The following is a 23557-nucleotide window of genomic DNA, read 5'->3' on the forward strand; positions in this document are numbered from 1 at the left end:
TTAAAATAAGACTGATGTTCCGTGCATGTATGTAATTGTCTGCAAGTGTTCATTTTTATTGCAATGCTTGAGCTCTTAAATTCACACAAATTAACTTCTCCAAAGTAGCATTTGTTTTTTTTTTCTATTTTGATTAATTTGTCATTTTGCATGCCGAAGCCTTTCATAGCTGCATAGCTTCCAAAAGGTTTAAGTTGTGCTTATGGATGAAAGTACATGTAGTAAATTGTCTTCTTCTTGTTTACACCCTCATCCATGTAGAAGTTTACTATTTGGCCAAAAAATACCCTTTTTATATTTATTGCCTTATAATTATTAGCAGCTGTTTTACTGTGATCCTATAAATTAAAGAAATTCTAGTGACACACCTGTGGTATTTAGCTTTCTATGGACATATTGCCACAACATTTTGATAATACCTATCTCTGTTAGTATACCCCGTGCATTAAGTAAAGAGATTGCATCTTAAATCCGTGGTAAAAGAGGGGTGAAGATACGAGAGGGACATACAAACTCATAGAATGAAATTCAAAACAGTGTGGCTGTGGCCATTGATTGACACATTAAATTCATCCATTGACTGGGACAATTTACGTGAACGTTTGTCTGTAACGACCACTGTTCACGACGTACCTACGATAGACATTTAAACTGTGGGGTCACCAAAGGTTTCTCAACGCCTTTAATTATAAAATAATTCGAAAAATTAATCAGGAATAACCTTTATGTTTTGATTTATATAATTGATATAAATCAAAACATCGTGTTATTTCTGATTAATTTTTCGAATTACTTTATTAAGGTGTTGATAACCTTTGGTGACCCAATAGTTTCAGTGTCTTTAAAAAGTACATAGTGAGCAGTGGTCGTTACATACAAACGTTCACCTAAATTGTCCCAGTCAATGGATGAATTTATTGTGTCAATCAATGGCCACAGCCACACTGTTTTGAATTTCATTCTATATCAAAAATAAACATACGATATTGTAAAATGCACGAATCTCAGTCTTTTGTTGATTAGTTTTAAAAAATATGTCACTATTTAAAACATGTAAGTAATATACGATCTTGTATGTTGTCATAATCATCTTGAACTGAAAATTAAAGGTATGTTTTACGTTCATGTTAGATACACGAATGAACATCTATATTTATGAAATGTCATGTACATGTCTTGGCCAGCGTCCTTAAGGTAATCTAATTATTTGATGTGACGTGGGTGTTGTAATAATATATATCTTTACTAAGAGATAATCATGTAAATTTATATTCTTTCACTAGAATTAAGTATAATGTATAATCAACGTGTGTCTAACGTTTATTATAACTATTTTGTGGTACATTTTTATTTTATTTTTTTATTTGACAAATTTTTATTATTTTTAAACATGAGACAATAATGCAAAATTTTTGTGAAACCATTGTGTTATGTACAAATCTAAAAAAAAATCCGCTCTTTTCAATTTTTATCTTAGATTGTCCCTAGTTATTTGGAGAATGCAGCATGTGTAACCCCGTCACACTGTAAAGTCAAGGGCTGTAACCCAGCAGTTATCGTTCATTTCTGTCTGCCATAATGGGGTTTCGTTTCTTTAATAGTTTTGTTGATTATTTAAACATTGGTAAAACAGTTAGTTACTTGATTTGAATTATTTTATCATTTTACCGATAAGTTTATAGCTAACCTGTGCTAACCATACGGTTACGGTTTTCTCTTTTGTTGAATACCGAATGGTGTCCGGTTGTTGTTTGTGTTTTCATCCTATAGTCACTGTTGGATAGTTGTCTCAATGTCTCTTTGGCAATCATACCACATATCCTTATTGCTATACCACTGTAAAATGTTTTAAACGACTACTTAAAAAAATCAAGCTTAAAATTAGTGTTTGACAAACAAAACAGACAAGGACGGTCTTCTACTGCAATCATTATTTCAAAACTATGTCATTGTGAAACAAAATTTTGAAACATGTCATTGATTTTTATGTTGTTGAACTTACAGGATGAAGTTAAAAACTATGCTGGATTATTAGCAAAAGGATTCTCGTTTTGGGTCGGATTACATCTTGTTGGAGAGGACTGGAAATGGGCCGATAATTCAACAGTTGATAGCAGTGTTCTGTAAGTACTTACTACTATTTATTCTTGAATGAAGCATGCTGATACGGCTGATATTGATGCTGAATTAGTTTTACACCAAAAATCTTGTATAAGTAAGCAATTGTTCCGTGATGTAGTAGAATATTTTTTTAATCAAAATCAGAAGGAATTCACTGGTATCCGTGATAAAATAGAACTAGTTTTGACATCAAAATCATCAGGAAATTATTTGTTTCCATGATGAAGCAGAACTACAGACATGCAACTGTCTACAAAACAAACAAAATACTAATAAAAAACTATAGTTGTAGCATGGACCAGCAAACGTGAATTCAAGGGCTCCAGTAAAATAGTAAATGTCACTTGTTTCACCTTAATATGGTCGTACAGTTTTAAAAATTAAAGATCATTATTGTATTATTTTGCCACATATATAACAACTCATACTCTTAAAAATGTTTTCTCCAATGTCAAGTTGTAACACCTTTATGTTTTGTTTTGAAGATTATGCGATTCTTATTCTATTACTATTTTAAAAAAAAAGTACTTTTAATTTATCATCTCGTAGTATCGTCCTTACTCCAATATGGCTTTGTGTGATGAATGAACAGAATAACTTATATCATGGTTGGATTATCTATTTCCCGATTTGATTTTGTGTTATATATATGTATGTGGATTGTTTCAGAAACAGCAGACGTATAACTGTTAGACAATTAAAATAGAAAAAAAAAACAATTTTGCATTAGAAAAAGTCGGGACTTCTGCTGTCGGATTTTGAGTCCTCATGAGTGTAACCCACCAAGTCGCTAAAACTTTTTTTGGCATTTATGTGATGATTTGATCTATATATTTCCAGTAACCGTCCTCTTTTCCTGAAAGGTTACCCACTAAATTAGACTTATCACCGGGTTTGTACTTAAATGAACAATAGGTTCTGCTAACCTTCCGCGGCACCCGTTTTTGTTTTTTTTTTTTTTTTTTGGGGGGGGGGGGGGTTGTGTTGCTCAGTATGTAGTTTGTTTTCCAAAGTTTTTATTAATTCATGTGTTGTAAATGTATCAGACGAATATCGTGAATTGTATCAATGGCAAGACTATTTGTTTTTTGTAATCAATGGTACTGTTAATGTCTGTCTCGACAAGATCAGTTGTGTCGACAAGATCAGTTGCTTTCATTATCATAATGTGTGTAATAATATTATTATTATGAACTTTGTTTCAGTATGCTTGCTACTAAGGTTTTAATAGGAGGACATAACTGCATAAAGTTGGATAGTAGAAATGGAATGCTGGTTGCCGAATGTCACAGGAAAAATGGTGTACTGTGTCAACGCCGAGCTGGTAAGAATATGACGTAGAAATGTGTAATTTATAACAAAGGAAATGAAACATTTGAAACCCACTGCAATTATGAAAGACCTAAAAAGAAATAAGCTTGTTATATTATTTCATTTTACAATCTAATTTTAGATATTACTTGGGAAATTGCTTGAAGGTCAAGGTAATTGCTTCTTATGTATTTATAACAAATGCATATGAAAATTGCATATGATGATAAGAGTACACAGTTTTAAATTTCAAAACTATATACTACCAGTTGTCTTAATTGAATATGCATCTTGTTTCCTTTCGAACTTTCTTGCAAAATGGAAAAAAAAACAAAAAATGCTAGCAACCACATACCCTACCCGCAATATAAATTGGAAGATCTTATCGTGGCTTCCTTGTGTCTTTTTCTGTTTACTGTTATCATTTCAGTGAGTTATATTGTCATTTGTTATCAAGTACACAGTAGAGTTACAAAGTCAAACTGTACTCTTTTAGGGACCAATCATTTTGTCTGAATGGAGATGATTATTCTGTTACGTCATGTTTTGAAGCTAATCCCGTAAGATGCGATTGCAAAATGTAGAGGCGACTACATGTTTTAAAACACTCAATTTAACGAGAACTATAACAACTTGAATGTTAACACAAAATATTTGTTTTACTTATCGAAAGTCTAAGTTATTTTTTTTTCAGACAGAAAATAAATACTTCACAAGATGCTAAACTTCGTATTATTTCTATCTAATCTATTTTAGGAATGCAAATCAGATGTAATTCAGCGGACGATTGGCAATCATATGGCGACAAATGCTATAAAGTAACAGGCCACGGACAGAAAGGTAGTTGGAAGCAAGCAAAGTGAGTCATGGAATTAACATTAGTTGATAACAATGAAAAGTTTTCACAATTCGCAGTTTATGTGAATTGCTATAAGTATATTTTTAGTTAGAATGGACAGCTTAACGGTTTTTTTAGATTATTTATAAAGATTTTTTTCAAATTACAAATCCAAGTCAGCATCACCAACGTTATAAACAGCACTTCTGTGTTAACATGAAGTATTATTGATGTGTTCAAAATTATAACATGTATAAATTAACTGTTGACAAAATATTGAACTGTTCAAAATAAACATATTTTACTACCCTTAGGACACAAAATGTAGGAATAGATTATTATAGCATATCTTATCTTGCAAATCCTTTATGAATTTTATTTCCTCAATGATATCTAACTTTCTACTGGTTTGATCATAGTTGGGTTGTTGTTTTTTTACATGTGCTGTTTACAAAATATCTGTTTGATAACGATGTAATGTTAGTCTTTGCCTGATTGACCATAGAATCAAAACAAAATTGTCTACACACTAAAAACAGGAAAAAAGTTGTTATGATAAGACTAAATCATTATAGAACATGTTACATATATGTGTCTGAAAGCCTGTTTTACTATTTTGTTTCTACGCATAATCATAAGATGATTAATGTGTTATGGCGCACATAAGCAAACTTAAACTTATCCATTGAGTACACCATTCATCATTTTTCACATATATAATAGTTGAAATTGGTACAGTCTGGTAGAAATTATCATGCTCCGGTATAGAATTTAACTCATCAGAGATACCAGGATTACAATTTGTACGCCAGACGTGCATAATCACATGGCAAAATCAAATAACAAAACGCATCAAAAACGAATGGACAAGAATTGTCATATTTCTGACTTGTTACAGGCATTTTCAAATGTAGAAAATTGATGATTAAACCTGGTTTTATAGCGCTAACCCTTTCACTTTGATGACAGTCTCGTCAAATTCCGATATATTTACATTGATGCGTTAACTAAACAGACACAATAAATAAAATAGTTTGAATATGGGTCCATCAGTCATCATCGTATAACAATTTTAAAAGGAACAATTTAACAGAACACAAAAACATCTATCTACATACACATTCATTGATTTGTGTGTCTGACGTCAGACAATTTTATACTTCACATATATTTGTCGTTCAATGTGCATACAAACAATTTTAAAATTTATCTAGGCAATGTTAGCATACAGGGTTAAAAATCAAAAGTATGTAAGAATAAATTTCAGAAATAAACCGGGATTTAAACTAGTCCAAACGTTATATATAGAATTTATAAGAATCCACAAATAGTTAATTCTACTACGCGATTGAATAATTTTGACGTTTGTGGTTCAACGTATATTGTAATTCATAATAAAAATATATCATAATGACATAAAATAGAATATCATACTGACGGGATCTTTTAAAGTACAGAGTCACGTTATAAGAACCAAACAAATACATATAAAGTCGCATATACAAAACACACCACCAAAAAATGAAAGACAATACAAACACATTGACGAGATCAAAAAGACTCATCAAAACGCCAAATAAAATACAAAGTTGAGGAACATTGAGGTTCCAAAGCTCAAAATACAGCTAAGGTATTATATTCCTTCGGTTGGAATTATTACTTGGTTTTCAAAGAAGTTGAGTAATATGTAGAAAGTTAGTTTTTTGTCTGATTATAATGACGTATTCATTGATGGCATTTTTTCTTTTAGGCTGTACTGCAAAACAATGAATGCTACAGTGGCCAGTCCAATGTCACCACACGAACAATATGCACTGTATGACTTCGTACAAAATAATGGACAGAAATTATGGATTGGCGTTCATTCTGTAAGTCATGTTACTGATGCAAATTTAGACAGTGCAATGGCTTAAGGATGTTCGCTACTCTGTTAAAAAATAACAAGCTTTTTAAAAGACTATTATGAATTGATAGTATATTAATAAAGAAACTCAAAAAGTAGAAAAAAATGGAGGGTCCGTGTGCTCATTTTCGAGATATAAGCCATTGAAAATATGGCGGGAAATAATTCTCTCTAGATTTTTCATATATTTAACATTGGCACCTTATTTGTTTCAAAAACTATGAAAAAATAACAAGAACTTTATAAAATTTTGAAATATGGCTTTTTAAACTTTGTGAAATAGAATTATGAAAAGAAAAGTAGGGGTTAGTGGGCAAATTTTTTTAATGACAATACATGGATAAAACCAGAGGATTCCGAAAATCTGGCAAAAAATCAAAAAATGGAGGAGCAAACATCCTTAACATGATGAAATTGTCAATGAAATAAAAAAAAATCAGAAGAATTGCATGAAATCTCTTTCTTGTCATATAATTTATCAAGTTTTATCAAAAGGTTGTATACATTTTTTTAATCTTATGGTTTGTTTTGTTGGTGGATATTATTTTGAATTTTTAAAAATTATAATAATGTGTACTGTATTTACTGATTTGCATACTGTAAATCAGAAATCAATGCAGGTTTTTTTCTTGCGTTTCACAGAATACTGAAAATGAACGATGTTAGTTATTCGATAACACTAAAAATAAAGAAAAATGTCTGCTGGATTTATAATTGTAATTTTGTTTATTATTATTTACGATATTCTTTTTCGTAGCATCAACATTTGGCTTTATTTTGCTTTCCCCTTAATCTGTTCATTAAATACTTATACTTAAAATTGTATCAAATCTGTCGTTTAATTCCTTCATCCTTAACATTATTTTACTCTACAATCATTTTGCAAAATCTATGCGAGGTTGATGGCTTACAAATTAGTGAGATCTTTGTTGATGACATGATATGAAAACTTATCAGAGATCAACCAGGCTAATAATTTTGTACATCAAAAAGACTCATCAGTGGTGCTCGAATAAACAATTGTAAGGAGATATTCATTGAGTAAAAAATAAACACAATGTATCTTTAATAGTTTAGCATCGTACCCCTGAGATAGTACTTCACAGTTTTTTTCAATTGTAACAGGATCCAAGTAATGACCTTAAAATTGATTAGGACTATAATTACACAAAACGAAACTTGTTTTTTTTATTTTAATTATCTGAACCACGCACGTGGAAGACCATTTTGGTTAAAGTACAATTCCAATATTAATTTAACTGATAGAAATATGTGCTTTTTTCATTAATAGTTTTCATCATGATAACATAAATTATAATTTTGTATTTTTTTGGAAAACATATAATGACATAATCGCAATAAGTTAATGACCATTTTCAGTCTGATGGCCGCTTCAATAATCAGTGGATATGGACTAATGGGTCTGTTTTAGTTGAAGGATTCTGGGAAGAAAGAAATTCAGCTACTCTGTAAGTATTTTAAATCGTACTTTTTATGTCCTCTGAATTTAAAAAATATTTGAATAATTTATTATACATTTTGGATCCGGATTTTTTCATGTTAAAAACGATAATGGTTTTAAGTCTCAATAAAACGGTACACACTTAAACTGACGTAGAACGAAGTAATAACAGATAGATCATCAAGTGTATCAACTTTGCACAACTGTTTTTCTCTTATGGTTGATGTGTTTCCCTCAGATTTGGTTTGTGAACCGGATTTGTTTTCGGTAAATCGATACATGACTATTGAACATTGGTATACTTCAGTTTCCACTATTTATATTGCACTACTGACGAAATAAAATAATATAGTGAAATAAATGAAAAAAGTAGAAAAGAAGATAAAACGAGATAGGGAAAGAAGTCAGAGAAACAACCAATTTTCAACAGCTGGCTGGATTGGTTACTTCTCTACAACTAATCTAAAGTGGCAGTTTCGTAATTCACAAATTGTACTTCTATACACTGTTACTTCTTTTTTTTTAGTTTCTATAATCCCTTTTAATTTTATCAAATGCTTTATCCCACTGCTGGTGGACGTTTCGTCCCCGAGGGCATCACCAGCCCAGTAATTAACACTTCGGTGTTGACATGAATACACCACTGGGTCGATGCCACTGTTGGTGGACGTTTCGTCCCCGAGGGCATCACCAGCTCAGTAGTCAACACTTCGGTGTTGACATGAATACACCACTTTTCGATGCCACTGCTGGTGGACGTTTCGTTCCCGAGGGCATCACAAGCCCAGTAGTCAACACGTCGGTGTTTACATGAATACAACACTGGGTTGATGCCACTGCTGGTGGACGTTTCGCCCCGAGGGCACCAACAGCCCAGTAGTCAACACTTCGGTGTTGACATGAATATCAATAATGTGGTCATTTTTATAAATTTCCCGTTTACAAAACTTTAGTTTTTTCGAAAAACTAAGGATTTTGTTTTATCCCAGGCATATATTACCTTAGCCGTATTTGGCACAACTTTTTAGAATTTTAGATCCTCAATGCTCTTCAACTTTGTACTTGTTTGGCTTTATGAATATTTTGATATGAACGTCACTGATGGATCTTATGAAGACGAAACGCGCGTCTGGCGTACTAAATTATAATCCTGGTACCTTTGATAACTATTTACACCACTGGGTCGATGCCACTGCTGGTGGACGTTTCGTCCCCGAGGGCATCACCAGCCCAGTAGTCAACACTTCGGTGTTGACATGAATATCAATAATGTGGTCATTTTTATAAATTTCCCGTTTACAAAACTTTGATTTTTTCGAAAAACTGAGGATTTTTTTTTATCCCAGGCATAGATTACCTTAGACGTATTTGGCACAACTTTTTGGAATTTTTGGATCCTCAATGCTCTTCAACTTTGAACTTGTTGGCTTTATAAATATTTTGATATGAGTATCACTGATGGTACCTTTGATAACTAATTATATTACTTTATTATTACAGGTTACGTCGACAGCAAAATGAATGCGCATATATTAACCCTGGAAGTAACAATTGGACACAATCATGGAAATCAACTTCATGTGATACTAGAAATGGGAACATAATATGCGAAATGAAAGCTGGTATGTATTAGTATCTGATAGAATATCTAGAAAACGATATTATGGGAAAGATTTCAGCTTAGCAATTAGATTTATTCATCCTAATTTTTTTGTGTACTTCGCCTATTCCTTATAGTTACTTCTGAATATTACAAAACTATTTTGCTTTTACTTAGGAAGTATACTTTTCAGTAGTACATTGTTAAATTAGCGCACAAATTTTGTATTCTTTTTCTTGTGTGGTAAGATTAAGTGTAATATATTTCGTTTATATGATCTTACGTTAGTGCGGAACTATTCCTGCCTGAATATAACTCCCCATAATAAGGCTGTTAATCTCTGTATTATAAATTTTAGGGGAAAGCATATTTCTGCAAAAGGATGATTAAATCAGGAATCAGAAAATGATTTTGTTGTATGTTAAAATGACCGTTGATCTTACATATCTAAATCAGTGGGGGAGATGGGGTCCAAATTGTAAGCTCAGCTATGAACTTTTTATTTTTATAATATATTCTGTTAGTTATAAACTTTGCTAAGTAATTATTGCTCTTTCAATCTGAGCTATAACAAATTGTACGATAAAAGGAAATGTCGGATATACATTATTAAGACAATACCACAACATTTAATCTCAATTAATTATTTGTTATCATCATATATTAATACTGCATTTTGCTTTTAAGACATGGCAAATGGAAATGACCTTATCGAAGTAAAACAACTTTACGGTTTGTCGCATCACATATCTTCTTAGCTTAAACTTTTCTATCTGTGACATAGAAAAGTTTCATTCTGTAATATATTCGTAATTTCTATATCATATACCCTTTGTTTGTCCCAGAGGACATATTATTCCAGAATAGTTTTTGTTTCCATTTGAAAGTTAATATCATGACAGATCAGAAGTTCTATTTCAGACCGCTCATCTTAATGAGATAAGTAGTATGTCATGAACCAGTACATTATTACTGAACTAGTATAATATTTTTTAAGGGGCCAGCTGAAGGACGCCTCCGGGTGCAGAAGTTTCTCGCTACATTAAAGACACATTGGTGGCCTTCGGCTGTTGTCTGCTCTATGGTCAGGTTGTTGTTGCTTTGACACATTCCCCATTTCCTTTCTCAATATAAAATAATCAGCAAGACAAACCGATGAATTATTTGAAACACTTACTTGGCTTATTTAATTCCAGGCATAGATTACTTTAGCATATTTGCCACCACTTTTTGGAATTTTTGGTCCTTAATGCTCTTCAACTTTATATTTGTTTGGCTTTCTTACTTTATTTTATCTGAGCGTCACTGGTGAGTCTTGTGTAGTCGAAACGCATGTCTGTCGTATCAAATTATAAGCCTGATACCTTTGATAACTATAAAATGACTGTGACATATTTGTTTGCTTTTATAGTTCTTATGATTATTACACAATGTTAGCTGATGTACCCCTATTTTGACAAATTATTTTCATTTTTTTTTTACATCACTGGGTCGATACCTCTGCTGGTGGACTATCAGTCCCCGATGGTATCATCAGCTCAGTTATCAGTATTTCGGTACTGACATGATTTAACAAACTTTACTAAAATTGTCCGTTTATAAATTTTGAAATTATTAAGAAACTAAGGTTTCGACTTCCTCAGGCAAATTTGGCTTTAGATGAATTTGGCTATTTATTTTAGGTATTTTTGATATATAGCTCTTCAACGGTTTCAGTACTTACACATCTTCGGATTTCAAATATTTCGTTTAGAGCGTTCCCGATGAAGGTAAATCCAGAAAAGCGCTTCGGATGCAATAAATTATTATTTTTTGTTGTTGTTTTCAATTTTTATTTTTTTCACTGAATATGTCTTTTTTGTTTGGTTCACACATTGTTGTCAATATGATGGAATTTTATGGACGTGAGAGGTTAAATCGACCATTTCCTACATAACTAAATGCATGTGCAAAGTCAGGAATGTGACAGATGTTTTCCATTAGTTTGATGTGTATGTGCTATTGATTTTTCCATTTGATAAGGGATTTTAAGATAAGATTTTCCATGGAGTTCTTTTTTAATTTTCCTTAAATATTACTGCACGAAAATAGGTAACTTCAATATTGCTCTTTTTTTGTTCTAAATATAAATATATTTATATATGATCAGTACACTATTCTTTTGTTTCTTTATTGTGAAAGAAACTGGTTCAAAAGAATTTATTTAATTTATTTCACTTCTTCGAAACATCGGTTAATACCTTGAATGGTCTACTTAATTTTGTTAAGATCGCAATTTAATTCATTCTAAATAAAGTTAAACCAATTACCTCTGTAAGTTCTATTGGAACAATCATAAACAAAAGTTGGAACTTGTTCTTTTGTTTTTAGATGAAGAATGATCGTTGCTTGAATATAAAAATAACTAAGTTTAATCAAGCAACGTCTTTTGAAAAGCAAGTCTGTAATTACTAGTACTGTACTTCAACAAGTTAAAGGGGAAAATATCAATCAGATATGTTATATAACCGGATTTTAAAAACAGAACGACGTATACATAACTTATATAGATAAAAAACGAATTTACATCATCTTGTTTTAGCACAATTATATAATTTATGAACTGTTCATGATTTTAAAAATAATGTATATAATTATTTTTACAAAGTGTCTTAAACCTTTATAAATTATATTGTACGAAATGCATATTAGTTTCTGTGTATTTTAACTAATTACAGTCATTATAATGTGTAAATATAAAATAAAATGACGATACTAAATCACCCAATGCATAATATCCACAGAACAGTTGTATAGAAACCTTGAATACCACGCAGAGAGAAGGACATGGTATGATGCAGAGGCTGTGTGTTCCGCTAGAGGAGGTTTACTAGCAACAAGGAATGAAACATATCCATTTGACAGTGATGCATGGATCGCAGGACCTATTAAGAATAGTTCGATCACAACAGGTAAACAAGACATATTTCAGTTGTTTAAAAACCGTATTAAGAATAGTTCGATCACAACAGGAAAACAAGATATATTTCAGTTGTTTAAATACCGTATTAAGATAATTGATATATCGATTACGTGCACTTTCGTTTAATAACGGCCTTTTACAAAAATATAAGGCGGACTATTTAGATTTGAATATGGATATTGTAATAAAATATTGAACATATATATAATACCACATGTATTTATTTCTATTGGACATTGCTTGGTATATAGAAAAATAAATCAATTATTATTTTGAAATCAGTATAAATGGTGACAACTTTCATAAGGTAATCTACTGTATATTTAGAAATATCGCCATCAGAAATGTTTTGGAGACAAGATCATGTGACTGTGTTATTTTGCATATGAAAACATACTAAAACAGGCAGTTTTGATTGATTAACTGTTTTATCATCTTGATTTACGAATTTAACAAGATGATTGTGTAGTTTGTACGAACTTAATTCTCATATTTGAAGTAAAAAAAAACAAATAATATTGGAATTTTAAAGAAAATACTTTTTTTATAACACAAAACATTTTCAATAACAAGAAATTTGATTGAGGTCAATTTTCTCAGAGAAAATCTTGTAATGCTCACGCTCGACTGAAACAAGTCCCACTAAAATGACAGTGATCATATGTATTCTTCTGTGTAGCTGTTCCAACTACTATGCCAACCACAACAAGTCGAACAGATAGTGACGAATTAGATGACTATGTTATTGGATCGTATGGTTGGTTGCAAATGTGGATAGATTTATTCTGGCGGATACAAATTTTCATATTTTTTTCATACACCTGGGAATTTTAAACGATTTTTAAGCCATAAATGATTAAACGCATGATTTACAAAAAATTAAAAGATAACTTGTGTTTATAAACAACAGTGCAAGTATTATAATTCAGAATATTAACCTTCGCCTATCAATAATTCTAAGTGATTGTCATCTATTTTTCTTAAGTCTTGTATCACAAAATGTAATATGAAGAAGTGATACAAAAACTACATTATTTTGATTGGTTTATCCAGCATCGTGAAAATGTATTACGACATTTCCTTTGGCTATCTGTTAGGTCATTGATAACTATCAATGGTTACGACGATCAACATTTCTTCAAAAGCAAAAGATTAATCGGATTTTAAAATAATATACAAAAACACTTATACTTTAAACTGAAAATCATCTTTTTAGCAACTATAATATTCTAAAGCCTACAAAAGTTTAAGATATTTCATATAAACGTTTAACACACGAAGATGACATAATACGTCATGCATGTATGTGCAAAAGTCTAAATAAAAAATCGACTAATCTATAATTTGACACAATGAGAGTGTTAAACATAAAGAAAAAAGGTTAAACAACTTTTGCGAATTAGACATCTTTTGATGGTATTGAAATTAAATAACTCGAGTTGATATCAATCGATACCTAATCTCACTCGTTACTAAAAATTCAAATATTACCTTCACCAAGAAAATAACGAAAATTTGTATCTCAAGATTGAAATTGAATCCACTGTTATGCATGTAAACTTCTGATTCCACATGTAATTATTATTCTATTTCCCTTGTTCATCAGTCTTCAGTTGTATCCCCTCTACATACATGTACTTTATATATATATATCTTCAATTTGGTAAGATTGTAAATATTTGGTTTGCGATAAAAACAAAATGCAACAAAAGGAATCATAATTGCAATAATCTAAAATTGACAGTTCATGAAATTTCAGATGTTAAATTAAATACAAACAATACATGTACATCACATACAAATACTTATACATGAGAGATAACTCCAACTGAACTTTCTTTGAAATTTCAGAATATAATTATATATATTATAATTCCATTATCAACCACAATCTAAATAGTTTTCCTTTTTTAATAATAAGTATTATTTTTTACATCTCTTTTCTAAAGTTTTTTTTAACTTACCTTGAAACTAACGGATAAAGAGATAAAACATCTGTAAAATAGTCAAAACAAGTATAATGAAGCCGGAAAATCAAACTAAGAATGACACTTTTTCAAACAAAGGGCATACATTATCTCACACATTGAACACTTTTGATGCTTCAGTACTAAACGGACGTTCCAATCTCATTATAGCATTAAAAGAAATTCTTAATGGGATTGGAGCATAATTGTTCAAAATAAAACATACAAAACGGAATCCATGTACAAAATGTTGAGTTTCAACAAGGATAATAACTATCAAACACGGTTTTTCCATCTAATAAACATATCTCTTTTTCCATTAATTTTTTCTGTCGATCACTGTTTGTTTATCCTTTGTCTTATGCATAACCATCTTACTGGTGTATTTGTTTATTTATTTTCTATCTGGAATAGGGAATTAGATGTGATGAAAACGATTTTTGAATTCTTCATGGTAAAATATCAAGGTGCATTGAAATGCATTTCATAAAGATATTTCTTTGATGTTAACTTGTTATTTTTACCCTTTCATGTTTTAAAGTCAGTTACAGCTTCTAATTGTGTGAAATCATATATATCTGAATGAACTTTATGAATCTAAGGAATCATTGCGGAGAATTAAACAAATTTAAATGGCCGTACTTTTGCCTATAATTGTAGACATTTATTTCATTTAAACCAAGGTGGATTGTAAACTAATTGCAATCATATGATATTTTCTTATTTTTACATTAAAATGATTCAAATTTCAGATCTGTGCCCTTTCGTATCTTCAACTGGTTACAGTTTTGGAGACTGTAAAGTATTGAGATCCTTTGTGTGTAACATTAGTATAATAGGTAACTATATATAGAACTATTGCTTTTAGTTTATGGCTATCATTATTATACCCCGCTTTAAAAAAGGGGGGGTATACTGTTTTACCTCTGTCTGTCCGTCCGTCCGTCCATCAGTCCGTCAGTCCGTCAGTCCATCAGTCCGTCCGTCAGTCAGTCCGTCCCATGAAACTTTCGTCACATTTTTCTCAGGAACTACACATCCACCCTTTCTGAAATTTGGTATCAACATTTATATATGTCAGCAATACCGTGTGATGCGTTTTCAGATTCATCACTTGACAACTTCCTGTTTACCGAACACTTGTCTGATTTTACACATGATAGCCAAGTTGAAAATTTTCGTCACATTTTTCTCAGGAACTACAATACAAGGATTTCTGAAATTTGGTTTCAGGATTTATATAAGTCAGCTATACCGTGTGATGCGTTTTCAGATTCATCACTCGACAACTTCCTGTTTACCGAACACTTGTATGATTTTACACATGATAGCCAAGTTGAAAATTTTCGTCACATTTTTCTCAGGAACTACAATACAAGGATTTCTGAAATTTGGTTTCAGGATTTATATAAGTCAGCTATACCGTGTGATGCGTTTTCAGATTCATCACTCGACAACTTCCTGTTTACCGAACACTTGTATGATTTTACACATGATAGCCAAGTTGAAAATTTTCGTCACATTTTTCAAAGGAACTACAATACAAGGATTTCTGAAATTTGGTTTCAGGATTTATATAAGTCAGTTATACCGTGTGATGCATTTTCAGATTCATCACTCGACAACTTCCTGTTTACCGAACACTTGTATGATTTTACACATGATAGCCAAGTTGAAAATTTTCGTCACATTTTTCAAAGGAACTACAATACAAGGATTTCTGAAATTTGGTTTCAGGATTTATAAGAGTCAGCTATACCGTGTGATGCGTTTTCAGATTCATCACTCAACAACTTCCTGTTTACCGAACACTTGCATATTTTTACACTATTAATATTATCCACTTGCGGCGGGGGTATCATCAGTGAGCAGTAGCTCGCAGTTTCACTTGTGTTTTCTGGTCTAGGCATGCATCCCTTTTGTCTTAACTTTCAATATTACACAAAAGTTTTGATTAAGCTAGTTTATTATGATGTTTGGATGTCATCAACTAAACACTTAACGTCATTTTATTATTATTCTGTGGTATTTTTTTGTATTCTTATTTTTCATTTTTCTTATGTGCTTTGTCTATATTTTAATTGAAGTTTTTTTTTTTTTATTGACATATTTGTTAGGTTTTTTTTATAGTAGCGAAATTAATTGTTATAACACAATGTTACCTGTGGTACCCCTTTTTTGACGTTTTTACCTATTATGTGTGTTGGTTTCACACATTGTTTTGAATCTGGAATTTTATACGACTTTCATACAATCGAGAGCTTTGAGTGGATATGGAACCAGGATCGGTCCATCATTTTCCACAAGGGGGAAAACATGTGCCAAGTCAGGAATGAGACAGTTGTTTTCCATTCGTTTAATGTAATTGAGCAATTCATTGTGCAAATTGATGATAAACTTTCCCCTATTTTTCTTTTTTTATATAATTGTTCCTTATGGTGAGCTTTGTTAAAATTGTATATTACATTAGGGCTTGGTTTTTCGTCAAGAGATATGTTTTCCATCACCGTTGCCACATTATTCAAGCAGATAATTGTTCATGTAGTATTGAATTCAAAGAATTGATTATCATTCTTCTCTATTCATATTTCACCAGAATAGTTAAATAGTCCTTGACTGGGGCCCTTTGTAGATTTTTGTTCGGTGTGATCCAAGGCTTCGTGTTAAAGGCATTGACCTATAATGGTTTACTTTTATAAATTTGTTATTTGGATGGAGAGTTGTCTCATTGGTACTCACACCTTATCTTCTTATATCCATATCTAGATCTATCAGTAAATTTCTTCACAAATTATGATTTTGTATCATTCTAGCTGCTCCACTGTCAAATTCACCGACAAGTCCTGCAGGTATGTGTACAGTTTATTACAATTTTATGTTAAAAGTTTGTTTTGTCAAAAGATAAATCAAAATATTTAGGTCTCAGTGTTTCAATTAACCAAAACTAATTGATCGCATGACACCGAACAGAACAGAAATTACAAACACTGGATTTGAAAAAAAAACTATATTGTTGTTTTTTGTTTAAACGCCACCTTCATCACTACTAACTATATTATGGCGGCCAGTATTTATTAGTGGAAGAACCCGTAGAGAACCTTTGCTATCAAAATAACTGGCAATCATAGCGAATTAAGATCGGAGTCGAACGTACCTGACTCAAATCCACAGAGCATAACTTAACTGTTTACAAAACTTTTCATTTGAGAATTACAAAGGTTTTTCTACCTCAGGAATAGATTACCTTAGCTTTATTTGGTGAAGCTTCATCAGGAATATTTGGTCCTCAATGGTCTTCAGCTTTGTACTTAATTTGGTTTTTTTAACTTCTTTTTAGCGTCATTGATGAGTCGTTTGTAGACGGAACGCGGGTATTGCGAAAATACAAATTTGAATCCTTGTATCTCTAATGTGTGTATAGGGGTATATATCTCCCAATTGATACGATATTCCCGTGCTTGCATTTCCTATCATGATTTTCTTGATAGAGGGTTGCTGCTCACAAGGAAGCTATTAAACCAAGAGTTCCAAATGGTGAAGTTGAAATCATCCCTTCGTAAATTTTACGGACGCCATCACGAGTTGGTTGACCGTTATGGAATAACCGTTTCACAAATGATATCGGATATGTTCCTTACGTCATAACTACAATCCCCTTCCCTTTCATGAATGTGACCTACCGAATTAAGACTATTTACCGGATTTGTAATCACATAAGCAACACGACGGGTGCCACATGTGGAGCAGGATCTGCTTACCCTTCCGGAGCACCTGAGATCACCCCTAGTTTTTTTTTTTTTTTTTGGGGGGGGGGGGGTTCGTGTTGTTTATTCTTTAGTTTTCTATGTTGTGTCATGTGTGCTGTTTTTTATTTGTCTTTTTCATTTTTAGCAATGGCGTTGTCAGTTTGTTTTAGATTTATGAGTTTGACTGTCCCTTTGGTATCTTTCGTCCCTCTTTTATACCAGTAAAAGTGATTGACTTTGGGACAAAAAAAATGTACATGTATATATACAATGTGAAGAGAATGATTACAGAGAACAATAAAGTGATAATGTAACAAACCATTAATATAGATCTAGCGTCCCAAAACACAACATAGAAAAATAAAAACACGAACCCAACCTTGATCTCATGTGCTCCGGAAGTGTAAGCAGATCCTGATCCACATGTGACACCCGCCGTGTTGCTAATGTTAATACAAACCCGGTAATAAGTCTTATTCGGTAGCTAGGTCACATTCTGGATATTATAAAAAAAAATATATGCACAATTTGACAACTTTAAACTAGATCTATGTTACTGTGATGATTCCATCTTTCCAATTGATAACATCCCATTTATCAGCAGTAACATACTCATTGCTCCATCTCATTACGTTTACATATCTCAGTTAAAACATGCTACTTTGCATTTTCCAATTATGTTCCCTTCATAACAGGGAAGTACTTCCTATTCGAAACTTCTCCAACAAAATTATTAAGAAAAAACGACAGAAATCGAAACCAGTTAGACAATTTATTCAAAGGTAGCATATTGTTGATAAACTTTATCGGGAATTCCTTAGAGTGAGGACTGTAATTAGACGTCAGAGTTACATCAATGAAAAAAAATCAAATTAAAACAATTGGATAATTTATTAAAAAATTAACAATATCATATCGTCTTAAGCTTTGTTTTGCCCAAAAGCGTAAATACTTCACTTTGGCAACCGTCAATTTCTGCACAGATGCTGACTTCTAAACTGGTGATAAAATCGTAAACGGCTAGTCAAATATCAGGGGCGTAGATCCAGTTTTTTTAATCTTTGCAACAATGCCAGGTTTATGAAATAGTACGCTAGAGTATCGTTTCGTCTGCATACCACTCATAAGTCATACTGACAAAAAACAGTCGGTAGTTCAAATCAAATACGAGTTTGAGAGTAATAAAATAGATTATTACAAGATGTAAAATAGAAGTTTATGCTTCGATTAAATAATAAGATTAAGGTATAGATAAGTCAAAAAACGAAAGACAAAAAAGAAAGAAAAAGAAAGTAAACATTCAAAATAACATTCCATAGCAGAATCGATGCAGTATTTCTAGAGTTCAGTATAATTCAACATGTATTACGATGTTCATCTATGCTTTAATTACTTTTAAAATCATAAGATTTTTTTTTAATTAATATTCAGTTGTTGCTGTGTCTATTTTGCTGGTGATAATTGCTGTGTTAGTCGTCCTGTTTCTTGTACTGTGGCTTAAAAGGAGAAAGAGGTTTGTTCATATATTTACGAAAGAAATCTTCAGATAATGGTTTCTTAACATTAACGAATATATTATACTACGTTCATATTACTCATATATATTGCCTCAATTATATATACTTTTGCCAAATTATATCGCATCAAACAAGGAACAAAACAGTAAGATTACAAAATTAACCTCTTATACAACATTTAGCGTACTGAAAGAGACTACAGTATTTTCTGACGTGTAATAGCGTGGTAGGGGAGACGGATTTGGAGGTAACATTTGTACTATTAAGCTTTAATTGTGTCCTTACAGCCATCGGAAAACAGTCATGTTACTATCAATACCAAAATCAATAGAAACAGTAAACGAAATAAATGTTTATGGTATAATTCATTTAAATACAGATATATTGTTAATTGTGTTATGGTTTGTTTCATGTTTGCTAAAAACGAAAGAGAAATTAACCAGGGATGTAAAAACACATATTGCAGAAGACATACTAAAGGTGCCCAAAATGATAAGTCGTAGAAAGACTTACCAAAACCTGCCCTAAAACCCTAAGACATAGAAAAACATATCAAACCTGCCCTTAAGATATAATTCGTAAAACGGTATACCGAAACCTATCCAAACCAAAAACAAAGGCTATAAAAAAAACACTAATTTACAAAATACTAAACAGAAAATCGAGCAGATGTCCCGTTATATGTATAAAGGTAATAATGGAATCCACGAAGTATATACATAATAAGACCGTCTAATTTTAAAAAACTACTACGCTGAAGAAACGATTATTCTTTTGTTATAAATCATACTAAATACAACGGGGTAATTTCTGTCAGTTCAAAATTACTTACTTGTGAAGTCACACGAACAGATCTGTAATGAGCAAGGCTAACAAATATATATTCATACTTGTGTACTTTAGATGATGTCATTTTGGATTTTTAGATAGGATAGTAGATATAGGAAATAAATCGTACCACATTGGTGAAATTATGACCACTGTTCGACGCATACTCACATTTTTTCATGCAATGTCATTGAAAACGTCTTGACACCTTTTGTTGTACCTGAATGAAAAGTGTGTTGATTTCAAAGTAGAAAGGTTTTTTTTGATTTTTTTTTTTAAATCACTGTATTTATGCAACAAATGTAATTAAAGAATCGAAAACTATATTTTATCTCGACAAATACATACAGTACATATTTTTGTTATTTCCAATCTTCGGTAATGAAACAGATAAGTAAACTAATATATAAATAGGACACTTCAAAAGAGGTTTTCATATTGAAATTATCATCATCAATACTTATGTATATTGAAATGTATCTATTCAAAGGTATCACGACAAACAACTTATGTCCAATTAAGCCTTAATGTACATGAAAATGATCACGATAATTCAAAGCGTATAAGCAAAGGTTAATACATGAAACAAAAAAAAAAAGACTCATGCAGGCCACTAGGTGTCGGGATCATTTGACATATCATACATCAAAAAAGTAATTTTAGTTGATTATACAGGTCAAAAGGAGAAATGTATCATTTATCATATATGATTAAGGTATTATATGGATTCTAGTGATACGAACATTACTGTTAAGTAGTTTTTTCATCAACATGACGCTTTATCCGGGAGCTTTTCATTTTTATGATGAATTTTTACAGGTAAAACATGCGTATAATGATTATCCGTAGCACGCGTACTTGACAATAATAATATTAATTACAATATAACGTTACAATATAAACATTTTACGGTGTCACCATAATTGATATATTTGTAAACATAAACAAGGTTATAATTTATCAATTTTCGTTTTAAGTCTTTACGAAAATAAACATCATGTTCTATCATGCAGTAATATGAAATATTTTACAATAGTATTTTCTCACATTCCTGAAACCGTTAAACAAAAATGACAGCATAATTGTTAGCGATACGCATTTTTATACTACATTTACATATTTGTTATGACCCAGATTCGCGCATTTATATGTTGGTTGTCGTGGTACCTTTATAGGTTAATTTAAAGTGGGCGAAAGATACCAGAGGTACATTACATTCAAACTCACTTTATCGCTAACGTTGGTGAAGAGGTTGTTTGAGTTATTGTTGTAAATTTTCAACAAATTAAATCAACACTTTTAAATATTATACACGTATTCACGTAGCATATTCTGTGTTTGTTTTATTTGTTTTGTTCTAGTCCAAAGGTTGTTTAACTTGTTTTTCCTTTCAGTGATTAAAAGTAATTTCCAAGTATCAATACCTTAAAAAATTCAAAACTTTAAATCATTCATGCTCAGGGTAAACTCTAGTGCTTCTTAGAGATCAACAGTTTATGCAAAGCTCTGATTCCTTTCACGGATTTGGCTATACTTGTTGGACCTTTTGGATTATAGCTCTTCATCTTTTATATAAGCTTTGGATTTCAAATATTTTGGCCACGAGCATCACTGAAGAGACATGTACTGTCGAAATGCGCATCTGGTGCAGGAAAATTGGTACCGTTAATTTTATTATGCTCAACTAGTGACATCTATCTTGTTATTCAATTTGTTGATGATATTTATTTGGTGAATGTCTGGGTGGTTTTTTTCTGTTATGAATCTATCTTCATGTACTTTTAGAAACTTGTGTATTTGACACTATATATTCTAACTTACCTCTTACAATAATCAATGGAGTAACTATCTGATACACTACAACCAAAAGTCAAATCAAAGAAAAACAAAAAGGAAGCACAATATATATCGCTTTCTTTTTTCTAGTTTGTTATTTTCTAATGATTCCGTGAATAGATGTATGAATATATAATTTTCTTCCATTATTGTTATGATTTGATTGGAGATCATGACATTAAAATTTCTTTATTTAAATGTAATAATAATCTGTGTGTGATGTCAATCCCGATAACGGGACCACCACGGAACTATTTTTTCTTTTAATACTTCTCTTTTTTGTCTGTTATCATAAGTTATATTAGGCTATATTGAGTTTATCGTATGTCATTTCTATTTTATTTTTTTTCAAGAAAAGACAAGAAAGAACTTGAAGTATCTTATCCCCAAATAGAAAAGACTAATGGTGCTTTACCTCACGACAAATCAAAAGAAAATGGAACAAAGACAGAAACAACTGAAAATACATACAATCATACTACTTCCTCAAAGCCTGTAACAAATAATAGCAACAACCAGAACTTGTATGATCATTGTACCAAGGTGCCCGAAGACACATACGATCATACGGAAACAACAAACAATGGTAAAGGGAAACAGGCAGCTGACTATGGTTGTGTTGACTTAGACGATGATCAATACAAATCAATCGATAGAACTACTGGATCCAAAAATGGTACAACAAAGTCAAACTACAATGATATGTGAATATATTTGCCATGTGATTTTTTTATTTTTTTTTTATCATTTTGTAGTGCTATTATACGGTTCGTGAATACCCATATTGAAACTTGCATACATTAAACTTGTGATGTATTTATATTGCTGTTCATTTAAGCTTTTGACTGCTATGAGTTAAAAATTGTTTCATCTGCTTAGTTATAAAAGATTGACAGCAGGATATTCCTAATGCTGTTTCCTATTTTATAAAAGTGCTATTTTTTTTCAAATAGTATGTATGTTTGTACGTTATAACGGATATGAAATTCTCGATAGCATATATGCTTGTAAATATTCTGTTCTCATTTTTTAAGTAAAGTGAAAATATACAGGATTCGTTGTTGCTGTGTAAAGTGTAGCTATATTTTAATAAAACAAATTTTATATTTAACAACGTTGATACGACTGTCATACAAGAGAGAGGTTTAGCTGGTTATAGGGCTCGGTTTAATCTACCATTTTCTACATACGAGAATGTCTAAACCAGGTCAGGAGTAAGACGATTGTTGTTCGTTTCGTTTGGTGTGTTTGAGAGTTTGATTTTGCAATATATTTTGGAATTTCCGTTTGATGTTTACTCGGAGTTCGGTATATTTGGGATTTTATTTTTTATCAATTATCATGACATTTGTTTTATTTTGTCCTAAATGTCGTCCTACGCTCATTCAGAATATGTACATATACAAGATAAACAAAATACAGATAAATTCATGTTTTCTTCTTGAAAATAAACATAATCAAATGTA

At 31.4% G+C, this 23557-nt stretch overlaps 1 protein-coding gene across 2 annotated transcripts in view; it reads left to right on the forward strand.

The window, feature by feature from the left end:
• The window catches only part of LOC143062774 (macrophage mannose receptor 1-like), a 32965-nt gene extending 9408 nt beyond the window's left edge, over positions 1-23557 (forward strand). The window contains exons 3-14 of one of the 2 annotated variants that reach the window (XM_076234552.1): positions 2005-2123; positions 3327-3445; positions 4189-4291; positions 6021-6138; positions 7554-7642; positions 9136-9257; positions 12019-12186; positions 12877-12954; positions 14917-15003; positions 16978-17013; positions 19342-19423; positions 22445-23557. In XM_076234552.1, the coding sequence (XP_076090667.1) occupies positions 2005-2123; positions 3327-3445; positions 4189-4291; positions 6021-6138; positions 7554-7642; positions 9136-9257; positions 12019-12186; positions 12877-12954; positions 14917-15003; positions 16978-17013; positions 19342-19423; positions 22445-22799 (1476 nt within the window). In that variant the 3' untranslated portion in view covers positions 22800-23557. The remainder of the gene's footprint in view (positions 1-2004; positions 2124-3326; positions 3446-4188; positions 4292-6020; positions 6139-7553; positions 7643-9135; positions 9258-12018; positions 12187-12876; positions 12955-14916; positions 15004-16977; positions 17014-19341; positions 19424-22444) is intronic. The other variant, XM_076234553.1, reaches the window with a different exon arrangement.

The sequence above is a fragment of the Mytilus galloprovincialis genome, chromosome 2 (genome assembly GCF_965363235.1).
Source record: "Mytilus galloprovincialis chromosome 2, xbMytGall1.hap1.1, whole genome shotgun sequence".
Classification (NCBI taxonomy): domain Eukaryota; kingdom Metazoa; phylum Mollusca; class Bivalvia; order Mytilida; family Mytilidae; genus Mytilus; species Mytilus galloprovincialis.